The 22,290-nt window shown below is 42.8% G+C and overlaps 1 protein-coding gene across 3 annotated transcripts in view; it reads left to right on the top strand.

Moving 5' to 3' along the window:
* The window catches only part of LOC129820974 (PDZ and LIM domain protein 4-like), a 72,434-nt gene that overhangs the window by 10,151 nt on the left and 39,993 nt on the right, over positions 1-22,290 (top strand). Inside the window, exons 1-2 of one of the 3 annotated variants that reach the window (XM_055878167.1) lie at positions 8,722-8,941; positions 10,736-10,887. In XM_055878167.1, the coding sequence (XP_055734142.1) occupies positions 8,939-8,941; positions 10,736-10,887 (155 nt within the window). In that variant the 5' untranslated portion in view covers positions 8,722-8,938. Of the gene's footprint in view, positions 1-8,721; positions 8,942-10,735; positions 10,888-22,290 lie in introns of those variants that run through there. The other 2 variants (XM_055878175.1, XM_055878159.1) reach the window with 2 other exon arrangements.

The following is a 22,290-nucleotide window of genomic DNA, read 5'->3' as shown; positions in this document are numbered from 1 at the left end:
GGCCATTGACATCCTTGCTTAGCGTACGTAAAATAAAAATAAAATAGCTTTCAAGGGTTTACAGTACCATGACTTTGTGCAGTGCAAGTGCTGATCATCTGATATCATGCTTGTGGATTTTATTGTACCAAGACATTATTAGACAAGGCTTTCTCAGAAAATCTTCCTTAGGCCAGTTAGACCAATACCCAAACTGCATCGCTGGCACTATAAAAAGTCACTGTTGGCATCCCAAATGACACCCTATTCCTTATGTGGTGCACTACTTAAGATCAGGGTCCATAGGGATCTGGTCAAAACTAGTGCACTATGGGAATAGGGTGTGATTTGTGCCCACGGACAAATCACAGGGTGGCAGGTAGCCTAGCGATTAGGAGCGTTGGGCCTGTAACCAAAAGGTTTGCTGGTTCAATTCCCCTAGGTAAAAAATCTGTCGACGTGCCCTTGTGCAAGGCCCATAACCCTAATTGCTCCAGGGTCTCCATCAATAATGGCTGATCTCCGACCCCTCTCTCCATTCCATTGTTTCTGCAACCTCACCCTAACAAGCAACGTTTGAAATGTGTTCTATCCTCTTGTTGCATTGAGTCTCTAGTGACTCTTGTCAAGGACTGAAGTTTAAAGAGTGGGATATGCAAAACACACATTTCACTTGTACATGTGTGAAATATGACAAATGTAACCACCTAAATACCTTATCTACAGTGCTTAAAATAACATCAGATCCACTCCATATCAAATCAAAGTTTTTTTTTGTCACGTGCGCTGAATACAACAGGTGTAGACCTTGCAGTGAAATGCTTACCATAACACACAATGAAAGTGTCTAATGTAGTCAACTCTGATATAAAAAAAACAACCCATGATAGTGGTAAGGAATCCAGCTTGGATCACCCATGGGGCTAGTTACAGTGCCTTCAGAAAGTATTCAGACCCCTTAACTTTTTCCACGTTTTGTTACGTTACAGCCTTATTCTAAAAGTGATTTTAAAAATCATCCTCAGCAATCAACACACAATACCCCATAATAACAGGTTTTTAGAAATGTTTGCAAATGTTTAAAAAAAAATCTACACATAAATACCTTATATACATAAGTATTCAGACCTTTTGCTATGGGACTCGAAATAGAGCTTGAGGGCATCCTGTTTCAGTTGATAATCCTTAGATGTTTCTAAAACTTGATTGGAGTCCACCTGTGCAAGATTCAATTGATTGGACATGATTTGAAAAAGCACTGATCTTTGTCTATATAAGGTCCCACAGTTGACAGAGAATGTCAGAGCAAAGACCAAGCCATGAGGTCGAAGGAATTGTCTGTAGAGCTCCAGGACAGGATTGTGTTGAGGCACAGTTCGGGGGAATGGTACCAAAAAAATGTCTGCAGCATTGAAGGTCCCCAAGAACACAGTGGCCTCCATCATTTTTAAATGGAAGACGTTTGGAACCAGCAAGACTTCTCATAGAGATGGCCAACCCACAAAACTGAGCAATCGGGGGAGAAGGGCCTTGGTCAGAGAGGTGACCAAGAACCCGATGGTCACTCTGACAGAGCTCTAGAGTTCCTCTGTGGAGATGGTTGTCCTTCTGGAAGGTTCTCCCATCTCTGCAGCACTCCACCAATCAGGCCTTTATTGTAGAGTGGCCAAACGGTAGTCACTCTTCAGTAAAAGGCACATGACAGCCCACTTGGACTTTGCCAAGGATCGATCGAGGGAAAGATGAACAGAGCAAAGCACAGAGAGATCCTTGATGAAAACTTACTCCAGAGTGCTCAGGTCTTCAGACTGGGGCGAAGGTTCACCTTCCAACAGGACAACGACCCTAAGCACACAGCCAAGACAACGCAGGAGTGGCTTCGGGACAAGTCTCTGAATGTCCTTGAGTGGCCCAGCCAGAGCCCGGACATGAACCCAATCGAACAGCTCTGGAGAGACGTGAAAAATGCTTTGCAGCAACGCTCCCCATCCAACCTGACAGAGCTTGAGACGATCTGCAGAGAAGAATTGGAGAAACTCCCCAAATACAGCTGTGCCAAGCTTGTAGCATCATACCCAAGAAGACTCAATGCTGTAATCGCTGCCAAAAGTGCTTCAACAAAGCACTGAGTGAAGGGTATGAATAGTTATGTAAATGTGATGTTTCAGTTTTTATTTTTAATACATTTGAATAAAGAAAACAACAGTTTTTTCTTTGTCATTGTGGGGTATTGTGTGTAGGTTGATGGGGAAACATGTTTTAATTAATTTTAGAATAAGGCTGTAACGTATCAATATGTGGAAAAGTCAAACGGTTTGAATGAGTTCAGAAGGCACTGTATAAACCACAGTAGTTGCAGAGGGTCAAAGATCATATCCCCCAAGACATACTGACCTCTCAACATTACAATAACAGGGGAGGTTAGCAGGTCTTGGGGGTATGATCTTTGACCCTCTGTAACTTTCTCACTCAACATTATTCACAATTTATTCTGGATTGCCCTTAATCATGGTAGCATCCGCATGAATGTAGAAGTGTTTAGAAACATATTCTGTTCTTATTTACAATAAAAGTGACTCCAAAATGACACAATACATTTTTTACCATTCACTGCTATTGGGCACAAAATAATCTGAAACACAACCAAAACCAACTGGAAATGCACCCAACAAGTTTATAGAGTCACAAGCTTGTAGTCATTGCGTGTTAGGAATATGGGACCAAATACGACACTTATGACTACTTTAGTTATAAGAATCTTTAGGGGTTTCAATCATTTTGACCCTTACCTTTTTTGATTAAAAAAGTATTACTTCATATTTTTTCTGAGCAATTTTATTAGTATAAAATAATATAATTTCTGTTTTTTTTGGCATATAGCTCAGTATTTGAATAATTTATTTTATAGAGTCATTATTGCTCATCTCTATTAAGGGTGTAAATAATTTAAATCCAGGTCCTCAGCGGCCCTCTATTTTACACAGACTGCAGATATACCTTTGCATATCTCTGAGTTAATGATCTAGAACACCTGCATTCTTAAACAATGAAATTCTGGCTCCCAGTACACCATCCTGATTGCAATAGCTGGTTTGTAGCTAAGGTGCTAATTAGGCTTGAGATGTGAGCGGGAAGTCCGTAGGACTCATGCATCTAAATTGCCAACCAAGGGAGCCAGCCAGATCTCTGATGTAATTGTTAAAGCATTTTGAAGGGATGTGCAGAAAATATCAGTTAGGGGATAAAACCTTTTAAATCAATGTCAATTCAACTCCCATGCAAGAGGTGACATAAGTCAAGACCAGCTAATGGTGCTAATTCATGAACAGAATTCCTCTTGGACAGTAGTTCACAACTCCATGTCATGTAAATAAAAACTAAAATGTGTTTGTCGTTACGGATTTTTCACGAGTTTCCTTTTAAAACGCGCCAGTCCAAGCTGTATGTCCTGTTGTGTGGTCCTGAAAATTGATGATTTCCCTAAAGATTCTCCTTTGGACATTTGACAAATAAGTTTCCCAAAGTGTTCTGGGAACCAACATTAGCTAGGAAGGCTATACAGTAGTAGGTCTATACACTTATGCCAAGGTCAGATCCTGTGCATAAGGTTTATCAAACCTTTTCTATATATTTGACATTTCAGTCAATGTTCTTATGTATTTCTCTACTGAATGGGGTCACTGATGTTTACTTTATCAGAGAAATATTATCTGAGCAGTTAAGGCTGGAGTCTTCTGTATTTGACTCCCAATGTCTGAGTTTCCTTCTTTCAAATGCAAGGAGATTAACTTCACCGACATTTGGACTCTGTTATATTTTCCTTTCCTCTGAAGTTATCTTTTATCAGAGATAGGAATGTATCTGGGTCCTTCCATGAAATTAGTGCCTTTTGGTAGAATTTGTGCACAAATATGTTATATTAAATCAGGAATGGGCAACTCCAGTCCTTGGGCCTGATTGGTGTCCCCCTTTTTTGCCCCAGCTAACACACCTGACTCCAATAATCAACTAATCATGATCTTCAGTTTAGGACGCAATTAGTTTAATCAGCTTTGTTTGCTAGGGATGGGGAAAAGTGACACCACTCCGGCCCCTGAGGACTGGAGTTACCAATCCCTGTATTAAATTAAGTGCCCTTTAAAATAGACCACATGGAAAATTCTATGAATCCGTTTAAATAAAGAGTTGCTGAAGTGCCAAAATTCTGCCTTTTGACGTGTCCCTCTAAGGATACTCTGTAACTTCTAGGAAGATTTTACCCACTTAACCACAACATTTCTCAGTTTTCACCATCATTGTAAATCTCTAGTTATTTTGTTGTGTTGACAAAGTCATTTCTGAAGATTATTCTTTATTTCATGTGATTAGTGATTCATTTTAAGGTTAAAAAAAAACCCTGTCTCTCATTTTAAGGTCAACCCTATTACGTGAAATAAACTCCCGTTTTAATAGATGGGTTGGTTGTTTAGCAACAAAACCAACGTGGGTGCAACTATGGGGCAAAACAGACAGGGTTGGCTTAGACTGTTGACAACATTTAAACTCTATTTAGTCTCTAAATGTTTATTGAAAACATATATCAATTTGCACAATGAGCAATTGTCTCTCAGATACAAAGTTTCAGTTGTTGGTTAGCTAGCTAGCTAATTTGAGCCATATTAGCATAGACATTACATCAGTCAAAACACCTCAAAACAAGATCTGGTACTTGTGTGCATGGCCAAAGAGCTCTATTTTCATGTCATCCAACAAATGTAAATGCCTGGTATTTGCTAAACGGCATTGGCACTTGGATTGGAACTGGTGCTTTGGTCACATGACATGAAAATCTAGCTCTTTGACCACGCACACCAGTTGTGAGTTTGGTGTCGAAATGAGAATGCATGAGCAGAAAATAACTCCATAACTACTGTAAAATATTGTGGTGGATATTTCTTGTTTTAGGGCTATTTTGCTTCCACTGGTCCTGGGGCCCGTTTTAATGTCAATTGCATAATGAACTTTACCCAGTACCAGGACATTTTGGCCAAAAACATGGTTACCTCTGCCAGGAGGCTGAAACTTGGCCACAAGTGGATCTCCCAGCAAGACAATAACCCAATTAACACTTCAAAATCCACAAAGAAATGGTTAATTGGCCACAAAACATTTTGCGATGGCCTTCTTAATCTCCAGACTTGAAACCCCATTGAAAACCTGTGGTTTGAATTGAAGAGGGCAGTTCATATGTGCAGAAAATGGATATCAAGAATCTGGCAGGATTTTGTATGGAAGAATGGTCTAAGATCCCTCCCAATGTGTTCTCCAAATCATTAAACATTTTTGAAAAAGGCTCAGTGCCATTATCCTCGCAATTTGAAGTATTTAAAGCTATTGAAAACAGGGGTGTCCATCATTTTGATCCCTACCGTTTTGAGAAAGTTTTTTATTGTTTATTCTTGTTAAACAAAATCTAGAAAAAATATCAAAAATTCTCTGAGCAATTTCCCCATTATTTGAACATTCAATATATACTGAACAAAAATATAAAAGCAACTAAAGTTACAGTTCATATAAGGAAATCAGTGAATTGAAATAAATTCAATAGGCCCTAATCTATGGATTTCACATGACTGGGAAGGGGCACAGCCATGGGTGGGCCTGGGAGGGCATAGGTCCACCCACTTGGGAGCCATGCCCGCCCACTGGGGAGCCAGACCCAGCCAATCAGAATAGTTTTTCTACACAAAAGGGCTTTATTACAGACAGAACTACTCCTCAGTTTCATCAGCTGTCTGGTGGCTGGTCCTGCAGGTGAAGAAGCCAGATGTGGAGATCCTGGGCTGGCATGGTTAAAGTGGTCTGTGGTTGTGAGGCCGGTTGGACGTACGGCCAAATTCTCTAAAACGATGTTGGAGGCGGCTTATGGTATATGAATAGTCAATTATCTGGCAACAGCTCTGGTGGACATTCCTGCAGTCAGCATGCCAGTTGCATGCTCCCTGAACTTGAGACGTGTTGGGTTAAAAAGCTGCACATTTTAGAGTGTACTTTTACTGTCCCCAGCACAAGTTGCACCTGTGTAAGGATCATGCTGTTTAATCAGGTTCTTGATATGCCACACCTATCAGGTGGATGGATTATCTTGGCAAGGAGAAATGCTCACTAACAGAGATGTAAACAAATTTGTGCACGTCATTTGAAAGAAATAAGCTTTTTGTGTGTCAATGGAAAATGTATGGAATCTTTTATTTCAGCTCATGGACCAACACTTTACATGTTGTGTTTATATTTTTGTTCAGTATACAGTAGTTCAGTATTTGAAATATATATTTTATACTGTCATTTTTGCGCATCTTTATCAAGGGTGTCAATAATTCCGGACGCCACTGTACAGTAGATTCTTCCTTTCTCCTCCTAGTTCCTCCTAAAATTAGATTTACAGGCCTTTCTCGTTCCCTTGCTGTTTTATGATCTGTGCTTCCCTAATACCATAGTGCTGAACACAGGGACATGTGCCCCAAAGTTTTCTGTCTGTCACTGTGCCACATACCTAACAAGAGCCATGTGACATACAGCCAAATGAGATTTACTTATATATTGTCGGCCAAGACGTTCCTGCCGCCACGTCCTCCAGGTTTGAAAGACGTGACATGAGCACCTCTAGAACGAGGCACAAATAGCCGCCACTTCTATCAGCACTTAACGCGTTCAAAATGGTTTCAATTACCTTCATACAAATGGCAAATGAATTTATGCAATTCAGGCACGTACTACCGTATTACTCTGTGAAGCGTCACAAAGAAAGGAGATGGATATTGGTCAATGGAGCGCAAAGGAGTGGAATTTCACTTGCAAAGGAAGGAACAGACATTCAGCGACACAAATTAGATTCAGAACATTACACTCAATGACTAACGCACGGTCATACACGCAGCATAATGGGCGACGGCATTTTCCTCGGCTACATTGAAGATCAAGCAGGCTCTCCCTGGCCTTGCCTTCTCATTAAAGAAAGAGCCAATGCATTTACTCGACAGCTGCTCCATTGTTTATGGCACTGGCACATTTGAACCTCTTTGTTAGAGTGCAACAATCAAAAGGCGTTGGGAATTTTGTAACCTAAAAAGTAATGATTTTCCCCAAATGTCCTCAAGGCCAAGGCAATAACCTTCGTTTCCATCAGCCAACAAGCAAGCAAACAAAAGTGGTTGTTTGTCCGGTTGCCAGCATTATTCCTCTATTGCACCATGTGAGCCTGTATACAGCAAAGTATGTAACCTTGCCTGACAGCCAATCGGGACCACAGAGTTAACGGTTCAGATGAATTTCGCCTGTATTCTGGCACACGATGATGACACGACACAATACTATGACCCTGCTCATTTTCACACCCCACCAAAACTGTTAATCTTGCAGTATCCTAAAAAGAACATACTGTATTTTGGGGGAGGAGCTCAGTCTTTGGAAAGCCCCATGGCTTATCTGTGTGACATTATAATGTCATATGCTAACCACCAACAGAATGTGTTACTGATTAACTGTGTCATTCTGTAAAGGGACCACCTCATAGAATGACTCAGATTGTTTAGATTGCTCCAGCAATGCACTGGATCATGATGCATTCAAAGTCCGTTAAATATGCCTAAGAAGGGGTCTGGACTCTGAAATGTTTTGTATTGGCGATAATTAAAGGCCTGTTGTGGAGATTTAGTGAGGGAACGTGAGTGAGGTGGTCTTTGTCTCTCTGCAATAACAACACAACCTCCTACACTGTGACACAGCAGCAAAGCCAAAACATCCACAACATACAGTGCATTCGGAAAGTATTCAGACCCCTTGACGTTTTCCACATTTTGTTACGTTACAGCCTTATTCTAAAATGGATTAAATAAATAAAGTCCTCATCAATCGACACACATTACCCCATAGTGACAAAGTGAAAACTGGTTTTTAACCATTTTTGCAAATATATTAATAATTAAAAACAGAAATACCTTATTTACATAAGTATTCAGACCCTTTGCTATGAGATTCGAAATTGAGCTCCGGTGCATTCTGTTTCCATTGATCATCCTTGAGATGTTTCTACAACTTTATTGGAGTCCCCCTTTATTAAATTCAATTGATTTGACATGACTCGATGGCAAACACCTGTCTATATAAGGTCCCACAGTTATCAGTGCATGGGAGAAGGGCCTTGGTCTGGGAGGTGACCAAGAATCCGATGGTCACTCTGACCGAGCTCCTGAGTTCCTCTGTGGAGAAGGGAGAACCTTCCAGAAGGACAACCATCTCTGCAGCACTCCACCAATCAGGCCTTTAAGGTAGAGTGCCCAGACGGAAGCCACTCTTCAGTAAAAGGCACATGACAGCCCACTTGGAGTTTGCCAAAAGACACTTAAATGACTCAGACCATGAGAAACAAGATTCTCTGTTCTGATGAAACCAAGATTGAACTCTTTGGCCTGCATGTCAAGCACCACGTCTGGAGGAAACCTGGCACACTACGGTGAAGCATGGTGGTGGCAGCATCATGCTGTGGGGATGTTTTTCAGCAGCAGGGACTGGGAGACTAGTCAGGATCGAGGGGAAAATGAATGGACAAAGTATAGAGAGATCCTTGATGAAAACCTGCTCCAGAGTGCTCAGGACGACGGACTGGGGTGAAGGTTCATCTTCCAACAGGACAATGACCCTAAGCACACAGTCAAGTCAATGCAGATTTGGCTTCGGGACAAGTCTCTGAATGTCCTTGAGTGGCCCAGCCAGAGCCCGAACCCGATCGAACAGCTCTGAAGAGACCTGGAAATAGCTGTGCAGCAACGCTCCCCATACAATCTGACAGAGCTTGAGAGGATCTGTAGAGAAGAATGAGAGAAACTTACCAAATACAGGTGTGCCAAACTTGTAGCGTCGTACCCAAGAAGACTCAAGGCTGTAATCGCTGCCGAAGGTGCATCAACAAAGTACTTAGTAAATGGTCTGAATACTTATGTAAATGTGATATTTCCTTTTTTTTTTTTTTTTTGCAAAAATGTCTAAAAACGTGTTTTTGCTTCGTCATTATTGGAAATTGTGTGTAGATTGATGAGGAAAAAAACAATTTTAATACATTTTAGAATAAGGCTGTGATGTAAACAAAAAATGGAAAAAGTCAACGGGTCTGAATGCTTTCCGAATGAACTGTAGCTCTGTTTACTCAGCCCTAGTCAGATCCCACGGCAGTGACCCCTCAGTTTACCGAAACTGGGACTGAGAAGGGAGTCAGAGACTGTACACGTCTCAGCGATTTAGTTTTTCACGGACAATGAATTTACGTGCTTTTCTTCTTAAAGCAAAGCACTGCTCAGTGTGCCAGCCTGCTCCCCTGATGTAGATAACCTTCAGGTCATTGTTCAAATGCAATTTCATTTGCATAATGTGAGATATTAACATTGTTTTCACAGTTCATGTACTCAAATCATTAAACAGTTAGCTGCCATTTATTTGATTTATTTTGTCAAAATGTTCTTTAACACAAAGTTGTCTTTCAACCATTGGTTCCAATGATAATACATCCTAATGTAACTTGCAGACAGCATTCAGGGTAATAGGTCATATTTGTTATGAGATCACGTTGTGATTGCTCTTCTATAAAGATTAATGGCTGTGAAACACTTGAAGACATTGATTACAGAATAGTGCGTCTGACATTTTAACAAACTGGAGCTCCATTAGTTTTATGACCGGTTATTAAACATCTTCCTTCGGCCTGATGTATAGATTGGTTTGGGTTCGGTCCAACAGAAAGTTTACACGTTGCAGGGGAGGTAAAAGTATCCATGCATACGGGCAGGTCATAGAGTAAGACTGGCCTGGTTGTATGAGGGGACGGAACATTGCGATGCTTGGTGGTTTTGTTTAACTGCCAAATCCAGATGTCCGGTGATGCAGGCATAGAAAGAGATGGGAGGATGGAGGGAGGGAGGAGGATCATTATGGAAAATTGCTGTCATGTGTAAACAATTGTTTCTGTAAAGGTAAAATGTACCCAGAGGAAGGAGGAGAAATCTCTCTCGCTCCCCCCTCTCTCTATTTCTCCCCCCCCCACCTTTCTCTCTCTCTTTCTCCCCCGCCCCTCTTATGGGGCCCAGAAAGACATCCACAGGGGCTTTATATATCTGGAGTGAGATGACGGAAAGGAACCTGCAATGTATCTCCTAGTATTAGACAGAGGCTATGTGTGTGTTCTGATGGACAGCACTCATGGGCTTAGTGCATCTCAAATGGCACCCTATTTTGTATAAAATGCACTACTTTTGACCAGAGCCCTATGGGTCATAGTAGTACCCTATATTTAACTAGGCAAATCAGTTACAAATTAATTCTTATTTACAATGACTGCCTACCGAGGAACAGTGGGCCTTCTTCAGGGGAAGAACAACAGATTCTTTTTTACCTTGTCTGCTCGGGGATTCGGTCCAGCAACCTTTTGGTTACTGGCCCAACGCTCTAACCACCTGCCGCCCTGCTGCCTTGACTGCTTTCACTGTATTGACACTCACTTCAATGTAGTCAAACGTCAAAGAGTTCGAACTGCCCGGCTTACCAATAACGCTTTAAATGTCCGCTTTCTAATTTTGCTGTGTCACTCACTGCAACTGGCAATAGAAAATGTAAACCTATAGTTCTGGGGTGGGGTCACATTACACCCTGAATATACCGGCTGTATTATTGGATTTTGGCTGGGTGTGGCACTTCCACCCTAATATCTTCTCTTTTGTTTGGTGTTAAGGTGACACCGGGCAGTAAGGCAGCACAGGGGGACCTGTGTCCTGGAGACACCATCCTGGTCATCAATGGAGACAGCACAGAGACCATGACACACATGGAGGCCCAGAACAGGATCAAGGCCTGCATGGGGGAGCTCACACTGGCAATAATCAGGTACGTCAACATGGGAGTGTGACTGTGGGCTCTATTTGAACAAACATAACGCCATGGTAAATCTATGCGTACGCGGTAGCACTATAGGTTCAGGGCAGACATATTTTTGGCTATTATTACTATAATCGGTGCACTTGGTGGTGTTGGCGCAAAAGGGCTGGGTTTTAATGAATAAACAAGTTGTGGGTGAATCAAGGCTTGGCCCCCTCACTGGCCAATCAGAACATGCTCCACTTTGTTTTATTTTAAAACCTTTATTTAACTAGGCAAGTTAGTTAAGGACCCATTCTTATATACAATGACGGCCTACAACGGCCAATCCCGGTTGATGCTGGGCCAATTGTGCTCCGCCCTATGGGACTCAATCGCTGCCGGTTGTGATAGAGCCTGGATTCAAACCAGGGTGTCGAGGTGTCTGGAGTGACACCTCAAGCACTGAGTTGCAGTGCCTTAGACCGCTGCACCACTTGGGACCCCAAATACGTGGCTGCGTCAGGTTGTGTATTTATGGTATTTTATGTATGGTCTTGAAATCAACTCCGAATCCAATGTTAGTCCGTTATAGTTTGTTAAATGGCTTAAAGAAATGAAATAATAAAATCTAGATCTATTCCATTTTTGCTAAATAGGTTAACTTGAACCCATTTGCAGTCCACTTTGTTCTAAGTAATTGCATGGTTTCAATAGCATTCACACTGATATAGGGGCTATGCCTACTCTTAATTGCATTATGGCTGAGCATGGACATGCCAAACATTGTCAATAAGCAAGGTTAAATTCATTATTGATAAGGCCTAAAAAGAGAATTCTAATCAAATTCTATTCAAACGAAATAACAACTTGTTTTAAATAGGCTAGACCCTCTGTAGTGCCTTGCGGTCTGAGGTCGAGCAATTGCCGTACCAGGCAGTGATGTAACCAGTCAGGATGCTCTCAATGTTGCAGCTGTAGAACCTTTTGAGGATCTCAGGACCCATGCCAAGTCTTTAGTTTCCTGAGGGGGAATAGGCTTTGTCGTGCCCTCTTAATGACTGTGTTTGGACCATTCTAGTTTGTTGGTGATGTGGACACCAAGGACCTTGAAGTTCTCAACCAGCTCCACTACAGCCCCGTCGATGAGAATGGGGGCGTGCTCGGTGCTCCTTTTCCTGTAGTCCACAATCATCTCCTTAGTCTTGGTTACGTTGAGGGATAGGTTGTTATTGTGGCACCACCCGGGCAGTTCTCTGACCTCCTCCCTATAGGCTGTCTTGTCGGTGATCAGGCCTACCACTGTTGTGTAGTCTGTAAACTTAATGATGGTGTTGGAGTCGTGCCTGGCCATGCAGTTGTGGGTGAACAGGGAGTACAGGAGGGGACTGAGCACACACCCCTGGGTGGCTCCAGTGTTGAGGATCAGCGTGGCAGATGTGTTGCTACTTACCCTCACCACCTGGGGGCGGCCCGTCAGGAAGTCCAGGATCCAGTTGCAGAGGGAGGTGTTTAGTTCCAGGGTACTATGGTGTTGAGCGCTGAGCTGTAGTCAATGAATAGAATACAACTAATGGCGGTTTTACTGAGGCTGATAGCGTGCAGGTGTTTGTACACATGCATATACATACACTCTCATTCAATAAACACATACAAGAACACACACATACATGTAATATTGCCAGACATGCACACAAACATATACAGTTGGCACTGTTATGATTTTAGTTCTCCTTGATATCCTTTTAAATGTATTATTCATGATTTTCTTGCATTTTTGTTTGAGGTTTTCTTCTGTCTTTTCCTTTTTTCTCTTTAGTTCATTATCTTGGTTGTTGGTGCATTGGGAGGTTCTTGGGGGTGGGGAATGGAATTAATTGTAATTTCTTCTTGGGGGGGGACTGCGGGAGGGGTCGCGAATGGTTGAGGGACAGCTATTAAGGAACTGTGGGGGGGATCTTGAAGGGTTCGGGTTCATGTTTTTTGGCCTGGTGGTAGATCGGTCAGCGTGCCCTTGAGCAGGACATTGACCCTGGATGCTTCTGTGTGTCGCTCTGAATGGGAATCTGTTGGATGACTGGTATGATGTAGGCTTCACTGCAAGTATATTGTATGTTTCGAATATTCAATAAAAAAATAAAAAATAAATAAAACACAATCATCCCGGAAGCCCTAGCCTTTCAAAGCACTTCATGGCTACTGACGTGAGTGCTACGGGGCAGTAGTCATTTAGGCAGGTTACCTTCACTTTCTTGGGCACAGGGACTATGGTGGTCTGTTTGAAACATGTAGGTATTACAGACTCGGTCAGGGAGAGGTTGAAATTGTCAGTGAAGACACTTGGCAGTTGGTCCGCCCATGCTCTGAATACATGTCATGGTAATCCGTCTGGCCCTGCGGCCTTGTGAATGTTGACATGTTTAAAGGTCTTACTCACATCTGCTACGGAGAGTGTGATCACACAGTCGTCCGGAACAGCTGGTGCTCTCATGCATGCTTCATCGTTGCTTGCCTCGAAGCGATCATAAAAGGCATTTAGCTTGTCTGCTAGGCTCGCGTCACTGGGCAGCTCGCGGCTGGATTTCCCTTTGTAGTCCGTAATAGTCTGCAAGCCCTGCCACATCCGACGAGCATCAGAGCCGGTGTCGTAGGATTCAATCTTGGTCCTATATTGATGCTTTGCCTGTTTGATGCTTCGTCTGAGGGCAAGGCACGATTTCTTATAAGCGTCCGGATTAGTGTACCACTCCTTGAAAGCGGCAGCTCTAGCTTTTAGCTCGTTGCGGATGTTGCCTGTAATCCATGGCTTCTGATTGGGATATGTACGTACGCTCACTGTGGGGATGACGTCGTCAATGCACTGATTTGATGAAGCCGGTGACTGAGGTGGTATACTCCTCAATGCCATTGGATGAATCCCGGAACATATTCCAGTCTGTGCTAGCAAAACAGTCCTGTAGCGTAGCATCCGCATCATCTGACCACTTCCGTATTGAGTGAGTGACTTGTACTTCCTGCTTCAGCTTTTGCTTGTAAGCATGAATCAGGGGGACAGAATTATGGTCAGATTTGCCAAATGGAGGGCGAGGGAGAGCTTTGTATTTGTCTCTGTGTGTGGAGTAATGGTGGTCTTTTTTTTCTTTGGTTGCACATGTGACATGCTGGTAGAAATAAGGTAAAACTCATTTAAGTTTGCCTGCATTAAAGTCCCCGGCTAGTATGATCCCCGCTTCTGGATGAGCATTTTATTGTTTGCTTATGGCCTTATACAGCTCGTTCAGTGAAGTTTTATTGCCAGCATCGGTTTGTGGTGGTAAATAGACGGCTACGAATCATATAGATGAAAACTCTCTTGGTAGATGGTGTGGTCTACAGCTTGCACCCCAATCTCCGCCCTCTGTATTTCCATATTTTATTCACGCGAATGACAGGGATTTGAGCCTGGTCTCGGGGAAGCAGTAAGTTCTTCGCGTCAGACTCATTAAAGAAAAAATCATCGTCCAGTTCGAGGTGAGTAATTGCTGTTCTGATATCCAGAAGCTCTTTTTGGTCATAAGAGACGGTAGCAGCAATATTATGTACAAAATAAGTTACAAACAATGCGAAAAACAAACAAAGTAGCACAGTTGGTTAAGAATCCATAAAACGGCAGCCATCCCCTCCGGCGCCATTATTCACTGGGACCAAGCTTCCTGCCATCCAGGACCTATACACTAGGCTGTGTCTGTTCCGAGCCCCTACCTATTTTTCAGGTATCTGTGACCAACAGATTCATATTTGTATTCCCATTCATGTGAAATCCATAGATTAGGGCCTAATGAATTTATTTCAATTGAGTAATTTACTTATATGAACTGTAACTCAGTAAAATCTTTGAAATTGTTGCATGTTGTGTTTATATACGCTATATTACCAAAAGTATGTGGATACCTGCTTGTCGAACGTCTCATTCCAAAATCATGGGCATTAATATGGAGTTGGTCCCCCCTTTGCTGCTATAACTGCCTCCATTCTTCTGGGAAGGCATTCCACTAGATGTTGGAACAATACTGCCGGGCTTCCATTCAGCCACAAGAGCATTATTAAGGTTTGGCACTGGTGTTGGGCGATTAGAGGTCTAAGGCACCGCATCACAGTGCTAGAGGTTTCACTACAGACCCTGGTTCGATTCCAGGCTGTATCACAACCGGCCGTGATTGTGAGTCCCATAGGGCGGCGCACAAATGGCCCAGCATCGTCCGGGTTAGGGTTTGGCCGGGGTAGGCCATCATTGTATTTAGGAATTTGATCTTAACTGACTAGCCTAGTTAAAAAAAGGTTAAATAGAATAAAATACATTTTAAAAAATGTACCTGGCTCGCAGTCGGCGTTCCAATTCACCCCAAAAGTGTTCGACGGGGTTAAGGTCAGAGCTCTGTGCAGGCCAGTCAAGTTCTTCCACACCGATCTCAAAAAACCATTTCTGTATGGACCTTGTTTGGTGCACATGGGTATTGTCATGCTGAAACAGGATTGGGCCTTCCCCGAATTGTTGTCACAAAGTTGGAAGCACAGAATCGTCTAGAATGTCATTGTATGCTGTAGCGTTAAGATTTCTCTTCACTGGAACTAAGGGGCCTAGCCCGAACCATGAAAAACAGACCCAGACCATTATTCCTTCTCCACCAAACCTTAGTTGGCCCTATGCATTCGGGCACGCAGAGTTCTTTTGGCATCCGCCAAACTCAGATTTGTCTGTCGGACTGCCGCTGAGCTCTTCAGTAAGTCCATTATACTGCCAGTGTTTGTCTATGGAGATTGCATGGGTGTGTGCTTGGTTTTATACACCTGTCAGCAATGGGTGTGGCTGAAATAGCCAAATCCACTAATTTGAAGGGGTGTCCACATAGTTTTGTAAATATAGTGTATAATGCTCTTTTCAATCACTCGTGGAAGCCAGTCAAAGTGATCAATTCTCTACTCCAACAGAGCACCCTTGCATCACATTCAGTAAGGCATACACATTGTGGCAGAGCATGGACTCCTAAATGGACAGTTAGATTGATATTGTATATTCAGCAGCTTATGTTGGGTGCAATGGCTTTTTCCACTGCTTACAGCAATGCATAATTCTTAGTTCAGGAACATTGGGGATGAGTCTTTGGTATTGGAGAGGACAGGAGCATTATGATGTAATGCAACACAGAAAATTCTCCATTTCAATGGAAATCGTCAGTCTAAACAGTCAGTTGCCATTTAGAAGGGATAACTCAGAAATGGGGATGAAGCAGAGTGGAAGATTAGTATTTTTCTCAGCTTTCCAATAGACGTTTTGAAATTCCCAGATGAGAAGAGTAACCTACTGCGGTTTGGAATAGGTTTGGGATGACAACAGATCCAGGATGAAAATGTCCTCTATCCTTCTAGGGTAGTGAAGTGAACATTAGACCCAGAATGAAACTAATCGTCAGCCTGGAGCAGACTTTGCACATGCAATGGAAAGGAAAGGAGAATCAGCCTGATTTCCACATCCATGGGTAACCTGATCCATCAGATGAGCAGGAGACATGGATTTGTGTTTGAGCTCAACGTTTTATCCTGTCAGAAGAAACTTTCCGTTTTTGTGTAGAATCCAGAATCCCAAAAATCTTTATTTTATTAGCCTCTACCTCATGAAATTCATGCACTTTTCAATCAGTCATGAGCAAATGATTAGGGAAACCATAACTGTAGATTAGAGATTAAATGCCAAAGTTAATGCTTTTTTCGCATTCTTTACTATTCTCCACGGCGTAATGAGAACATTTGAAATTCAGGTCACATGACGGCATGGTGAACACAGCAGCAGCCCCGGTATTTCCTGGTATGTGACCTTTTTCACTACACCGTTGGGTAATTGCTGTTGGCCTGGGCTGCTGAATCCAGGGAGTGTGTGTTGCGCAGATGAGCATGTACGCTTTGCGCCAACCCCAGAGGAAATGAGCTGCTAGCATACACGTGCAGTTAGTTTCAGTGAGAGGTATGAGGGAGGGAGCAAAGGAGTGAGGGAGCAAGAGAATCCACTTGGGCGTAAGAATGTTATTTTACGGCCCAGATTTTCACTATGTGTGTGGATGGAAATTCAATTACATAGATTGCATGCATCATGTAGCTTAGCTTTGGATTTCTCTCCTAGCCTGCTTCACTTTATGTCATGTAAAAAAATATATATATTTTAACTGCATGTAACCTCAGTCAGTTGGAAGACGGAAGGGAAATTCCATTCACACTTACAGTAAGCACAAGGGAGGGGAGATTTTGCGTGTCTCAATATGGATAAAGCTGACTTGATTGATTTCTTGACAACAGGAATGTTGTGCTCTATGAAAAATGACTTGGGTAATGTTTACTGGAGAGTATTGAACTAGTGCAACCAAAATGAAGTTCTATTTTTGTTTGGAAGGACCAGAAGAGGCAGGGGCCAAGTTGACTTACCCAGAAAATTATATTTTTGAGAACAACAGACCAAGCCCTCATTAAAAGTCTCAGCTATAAAGGACTCAAACTGTCAGGCTGCTGAGGCCTGTAATTTTCTGGTGCTGCCATTGGATAAATACTGTATATAAGCCTACAGGTCTGCTTGTGAACCCAAATGACATTGGTTGCAGTGGAGCCTGAGGCACTTATGTACAAGAATGTCTTACTTATGCCACTGAATTCATTACTTTCATGACCTTATTTTTTTAAATACTTTTTTCGTAACCCGTTTTTAAAGCAGCTATGAGCCCTTGGTAGCTGACCAGAGAGCCTCATGAAAGCAAGAGTCAAACAAATAAATGTTCAAAAAACCTGGGCTTGGAAGAGCATCTGTTTTTGGAAATGACACTGCCCCTGAATCAAGAAATAGTGTCAATAATGCATTTGTCACACAGCAGTTGGAAGGAAGGAGAGAGGAGGAGGAAGAGAGCAACAGGCCAGCTTTAGTAGAGCTTGACACTGAGTCACCACTTCAACCCATCCAACTATGCTGCTCCATTTCCAGTCCCTGACAGGTTCCCTCTGGACTGCGCTGTGATGTTCAATGGCTCTGCTAGTTCCGCATTTATAGCAGCCTGATCGAAAGGTTGTTTCGAAACGGGCCCTGCTCCAAGTTCACTGTGGTGTCAGTGCCGGGCGGACAGAAACCCGGCAGGCCAGGGTCTTATTGAAACATGTCAAGTTTCCCTAAGCTAGCCTGTATATCTTCTGCCTATTGAGTCTCAATGAAGACATGGACCAGCTGTGGCGAATCTCACCTCCCAACCCCTGAGTCTTCCCTCCTCTCCCCCTCCTCCTCTCTGATCCCTCCTCTTTCCCTTGAAGTAAGCAGTGGTGGTTACAAAGAGCTGCGAGACCGACAACGGTTATTCGTTTCCACGAGTGGTCAGAGCCTGTGGAAAGAGCCCTGCTGGGCTGGCAGGTTCAACATAGAGAAGTAATGAGACCTGAGGAAGGAGAGAGAGTACGGAGAGAGAGAGACCGAGGGAGAGTTGTTATTTAATGCCCCTAATGCCGCTAATTATTTGTTATTCTTATCTCTTACTTTTGTGGTGGTATTTTTTTTAAACTGCATTGTTGGTTAAGGACTTGTAAGTAAGCATTTTACTGTAAGGTCTACCTACACCTGTTGTATTCAGTGCATGTGACAATTAAGATTTAATTTGATTTTGAGAGAGAAACAGAGAGACAAAGATAGCCTGGTGGATGTGCCTCTGTTTTCCTGGTCTGACTGTCTGGACAGTGAGTCAGAGCTGAGGAATTATGAATGGGACAGGGATTGTCAATATAGCACTCCTACTAGGAAAGAGAAAATAAACAGCCAAAGATAGGGAAAATCCCTCCCCTGTCCTCCACTTCTGTTGTGGTCGTAAATGGCACATCAAGGGAGCCGGTGGAGTCGGGAGGGGAGACTACAGCTCTGCTGCGGTCATTGATCTTGTCATCTCACAGACCAATAATCTACTAAGTGACCCCCAGGTCTGGTGAGAAGACCCCATACGGTGTGGTTTTAAAATCCACTTTGTCTCCGAGACCAGAGACTACATTTGATCTCGTCTCACGTTACACCAATAACGAAGTAGCAGCTTGATGGTTTTGATTTATAACAGTGCGTTATTAAAAAACTGGTTTCAGTTAGGGATCAAGAGGAGTTGAGACGCATTTGATAGCAACAGGAAGGCCTCAATCTAGCAAGAGGTAATGCTGTTGATCAGCGTCTTGTTCTGAGGGTAGTTTCTCCCCTTTAGTCAATGCAGCATGAAATCCCTGCACAGCCAAAATAAACCATCCACATCCACCGCCTCAACCAAATCAGGAAATTAAAAACCCAGCAGAGTCAGACAGCGGAAAATCTGACCGATGGGAAGGTTTGTCGAAACTCATAATGATACCCTGACACTGGGCCATTTCATTTCAGAGACTTCTATCGTCTTCATTTGACAGCGATATGCACACACTCATTTACGAGCAAGGGGAGTAGGAGAAGGATATTCAATTTGACGTGAAAACGAAAAGCGTGCTCATTGACCAGTTGTCTCTTGGCACTGGAGGCCAGCGAGGAGAGAGTGAAAGGCCGTTGGTCTGCACGGCTCTGATCACTCGCAGACCGTCTTCACTAATCCCTCACACACTGACTCAATATTGGCGGGACACGCTAAACTGGATCACCAAAAACAATATGCTCCATTGTGCCTGTCCTATTGGTGCGTATCACAATGTCTGCTGCCTACTCCGTCAGTCTCTCTGCCGCTCTCAAAGTTTCCACTCATAAATCTACACTACATGACCAGAAGTATGTGGACACCTGCTCATCATTCTGCACTCCAGAGAACTTGTTTCCACTGCTTCGGAATCCAATAGTGGTGAGCTTTACACCACTCCAGCAGACGCTTGGAATTGCGCATGGTGATCTTAGGCTTGTGTGCGGCTGCTCAGCCATGGAAACCCACTTCATGAATCTCCCGACGAACAGGTATTGTGCTGACCTTGCATCCAGAGGCAGTTTGGAACTTGGTACTGAGTGTTGCAAACGAGGACAGATGATTTTTACGCGCTTCAGCCCTCGGCGGTCCTGTTCTGTGAGCGTGTGTCACCTACCACTTCGTAGTTGAGCCCTTGTTTTCCCTTAGATTTTTCCACTTCACAATAACCGCACTTACAGTTGACCGGGGCAGCTCTAGCTAGGATGCCATGATTTGTTGGAAAGGTGGAATCCTATGATGGTGCCACGATGAAAGTCGCTGAGCTCTTAAGGCCATTCTACTGCCAATGTTTGTCTATGGAGATTGCATGGATGTGTGCTCAATTATATACACCTGTCAGCAACGGGTGTGCCTGAAATAGCCGGGTCCACTTATTTAAAGGGGTGACCATATACTTTTGTATATATAGTGTATGTTCTCCTTGACATGTTCTATGGTTCCTTGTATTATAGCGAATGTAATATGCCACCAATTGGCTTGCTCAATAGAGCTTTCGTATTATGTATCCAAGGAAACAAACATCCTGGGATATAAAGTGTTGTATCCTTGGAAAAGAGGGAGGGTTGGATGGATGTCCTAGGCATAGATCGTCCCACGCTGTCTGCAGCTCATCCATCAAACACTTACCCATAAAGCAGCCCTGATACGAACACCTCTGTGATCATTTCTGAGGCATTGCCTCACCCGCCACAGCCATGCCAGCTGAATCCGGAGTGACCTCATCCTTCAGTTTTGAAGTTTCCACTAGTGGAGAACTCAGAGGCCTCATTGTTGTCTCCTGCTCCAGAGGCCTGCCTGCGTTCACGTACGTAGGTGAGACTACTGACCGACTGACCAGGTGAAGAATGAGTGGAGGGGAAACACGTCTTTGTTCCTCTACACACGCACATTGCACTCTGCTGCCTCGCTGGGGCCATTGTGATGTCATGGCATTGCCCTTTTGCGGTTGGCCCATATACTGTAACAGCAAATGGTCTAGCAACGGGACCCCCCCCCCGACATGATTCAGGAATTCCAAAAAGCATTACAAACTCCTCCCTCAGAAGTCTGTTTTTCTATGTGACGGCGATAGTCATTTACTCCCCCCATTCCCAACGGTGTGCCATTAAACAAGCTATATAATGCCATTTCATTTGTATTCCACGTTTTTATTACCCTATGGTTTTATAGGAAGTTCTAAATCTTGCTGAAGCAATTTTCTCTCCATGTCTGGGGTGTGGAGCGCAGGCCATAAATTAAGACTAGGCTATTGTATTAACACAGGAAAAACAATACAGTATAAGAATGGCAAAATATTTTGTATTTACAGTACATGGATGGGCCCAGCCAGGATAGGCAAAATACTTTGTGATAAATGAAAGACAATGGGGTTTATTGTACAAAGTCACCTGACACACAGAGAGCACACAATACATTTTTGACCCCTTACCATCCTGTTGTTCCTGTTCACTCGGATGGCTGTCTCAGCATGGTGAACTAAACTAATAACAAGGAATACTGTGGGATTACGCTACAAATATCTGTGCCTGTATTCATGTTAGACACAGTACAGGAGGTTGGGACTATAAGATTCTATCTGCATTTTTGTCAAAATTGAGTTATTGTCATGGCCTTGTTCTGTTCAGTGTTATTTACCTTCAGTGCCTTCAGAAAGTATTCACACCCCTTGCCTTATTCCAGATTTTGTTGTGTTTCAGCCTGAATTTAAAATAGATTAAATTGCCATTTTTTTGGTCACTGGCCTACACACAATACCTCATAATGTTAAAGTGGAATAATGTTTTTAGAAATGTTCAAAAATTATTTAAAAATGAAAATCTAAATGTCTTGAGTCAATAAATATTCAACCCCTTTGTTATGGCAAGCCTAAATAAGTTCAGGAGTAAAAATGTGCTTAACAAGTCACATTATTGTAAGGTTCTGTATTTATTTTCTTAGTCAACCTTGTGTAATGTTTCTTTGCGTTCTTGAACGTAGCCCTGTCTTTCATTTTTGCTCATTGATTTCACCTGTGTTAGTTACTCACCTGGTCTCTTCAGCTCCTATTTAGTTCAGTTCATTCTGTTTGTGCCTTTGTGAGGTATTGTTCGTTTTGACTCTAAGCCTTTTCTTAGCTCGTTTGTGAGAACCAGTTTATTTTTTTTATTTTTTTATTTCACCTTTATTTAACCAGGTAGGCTAGTTGAGAACAAGTTCTCATTTGCAACTGCGACCTGGCCAAGATAAAGCATAGCAGTGTGAACAGACAACAACACAGAGTTACACATGGAGTAAACAATAAACAAGTCAATAACATGGTAGAGAAAAAAAAGAGAATCTATATACAATGTGTGCAAAAGGCATGAGGTAGGCAATAAATCGAGTAATTACAATTTAGCAGATTAACACTGGAGTGATAAATCATCAGATGATCATGTGCAAGAAGAGATACTGGTGTGCGAAAGAGCAGAAAAGT

The sequence above is a fragment of the Salvelinus fontinalis genome, chromosome 2, assembly GCF_029448725.1.
Source record: "Salvelinus fontinalis isolate EN_2023a chromosome 2, ASM2944872v1, whole genome shotgun sequence".
NCBI lineage: Eukaryota > Metazoa > Chordata > Actinopteri > Salmoniformes > Salmonidae > Salvelinus > Salvelinus fontinalis.
This window is presented reverse-complemented; position numbering and strand designations above follow the sequence as displayed.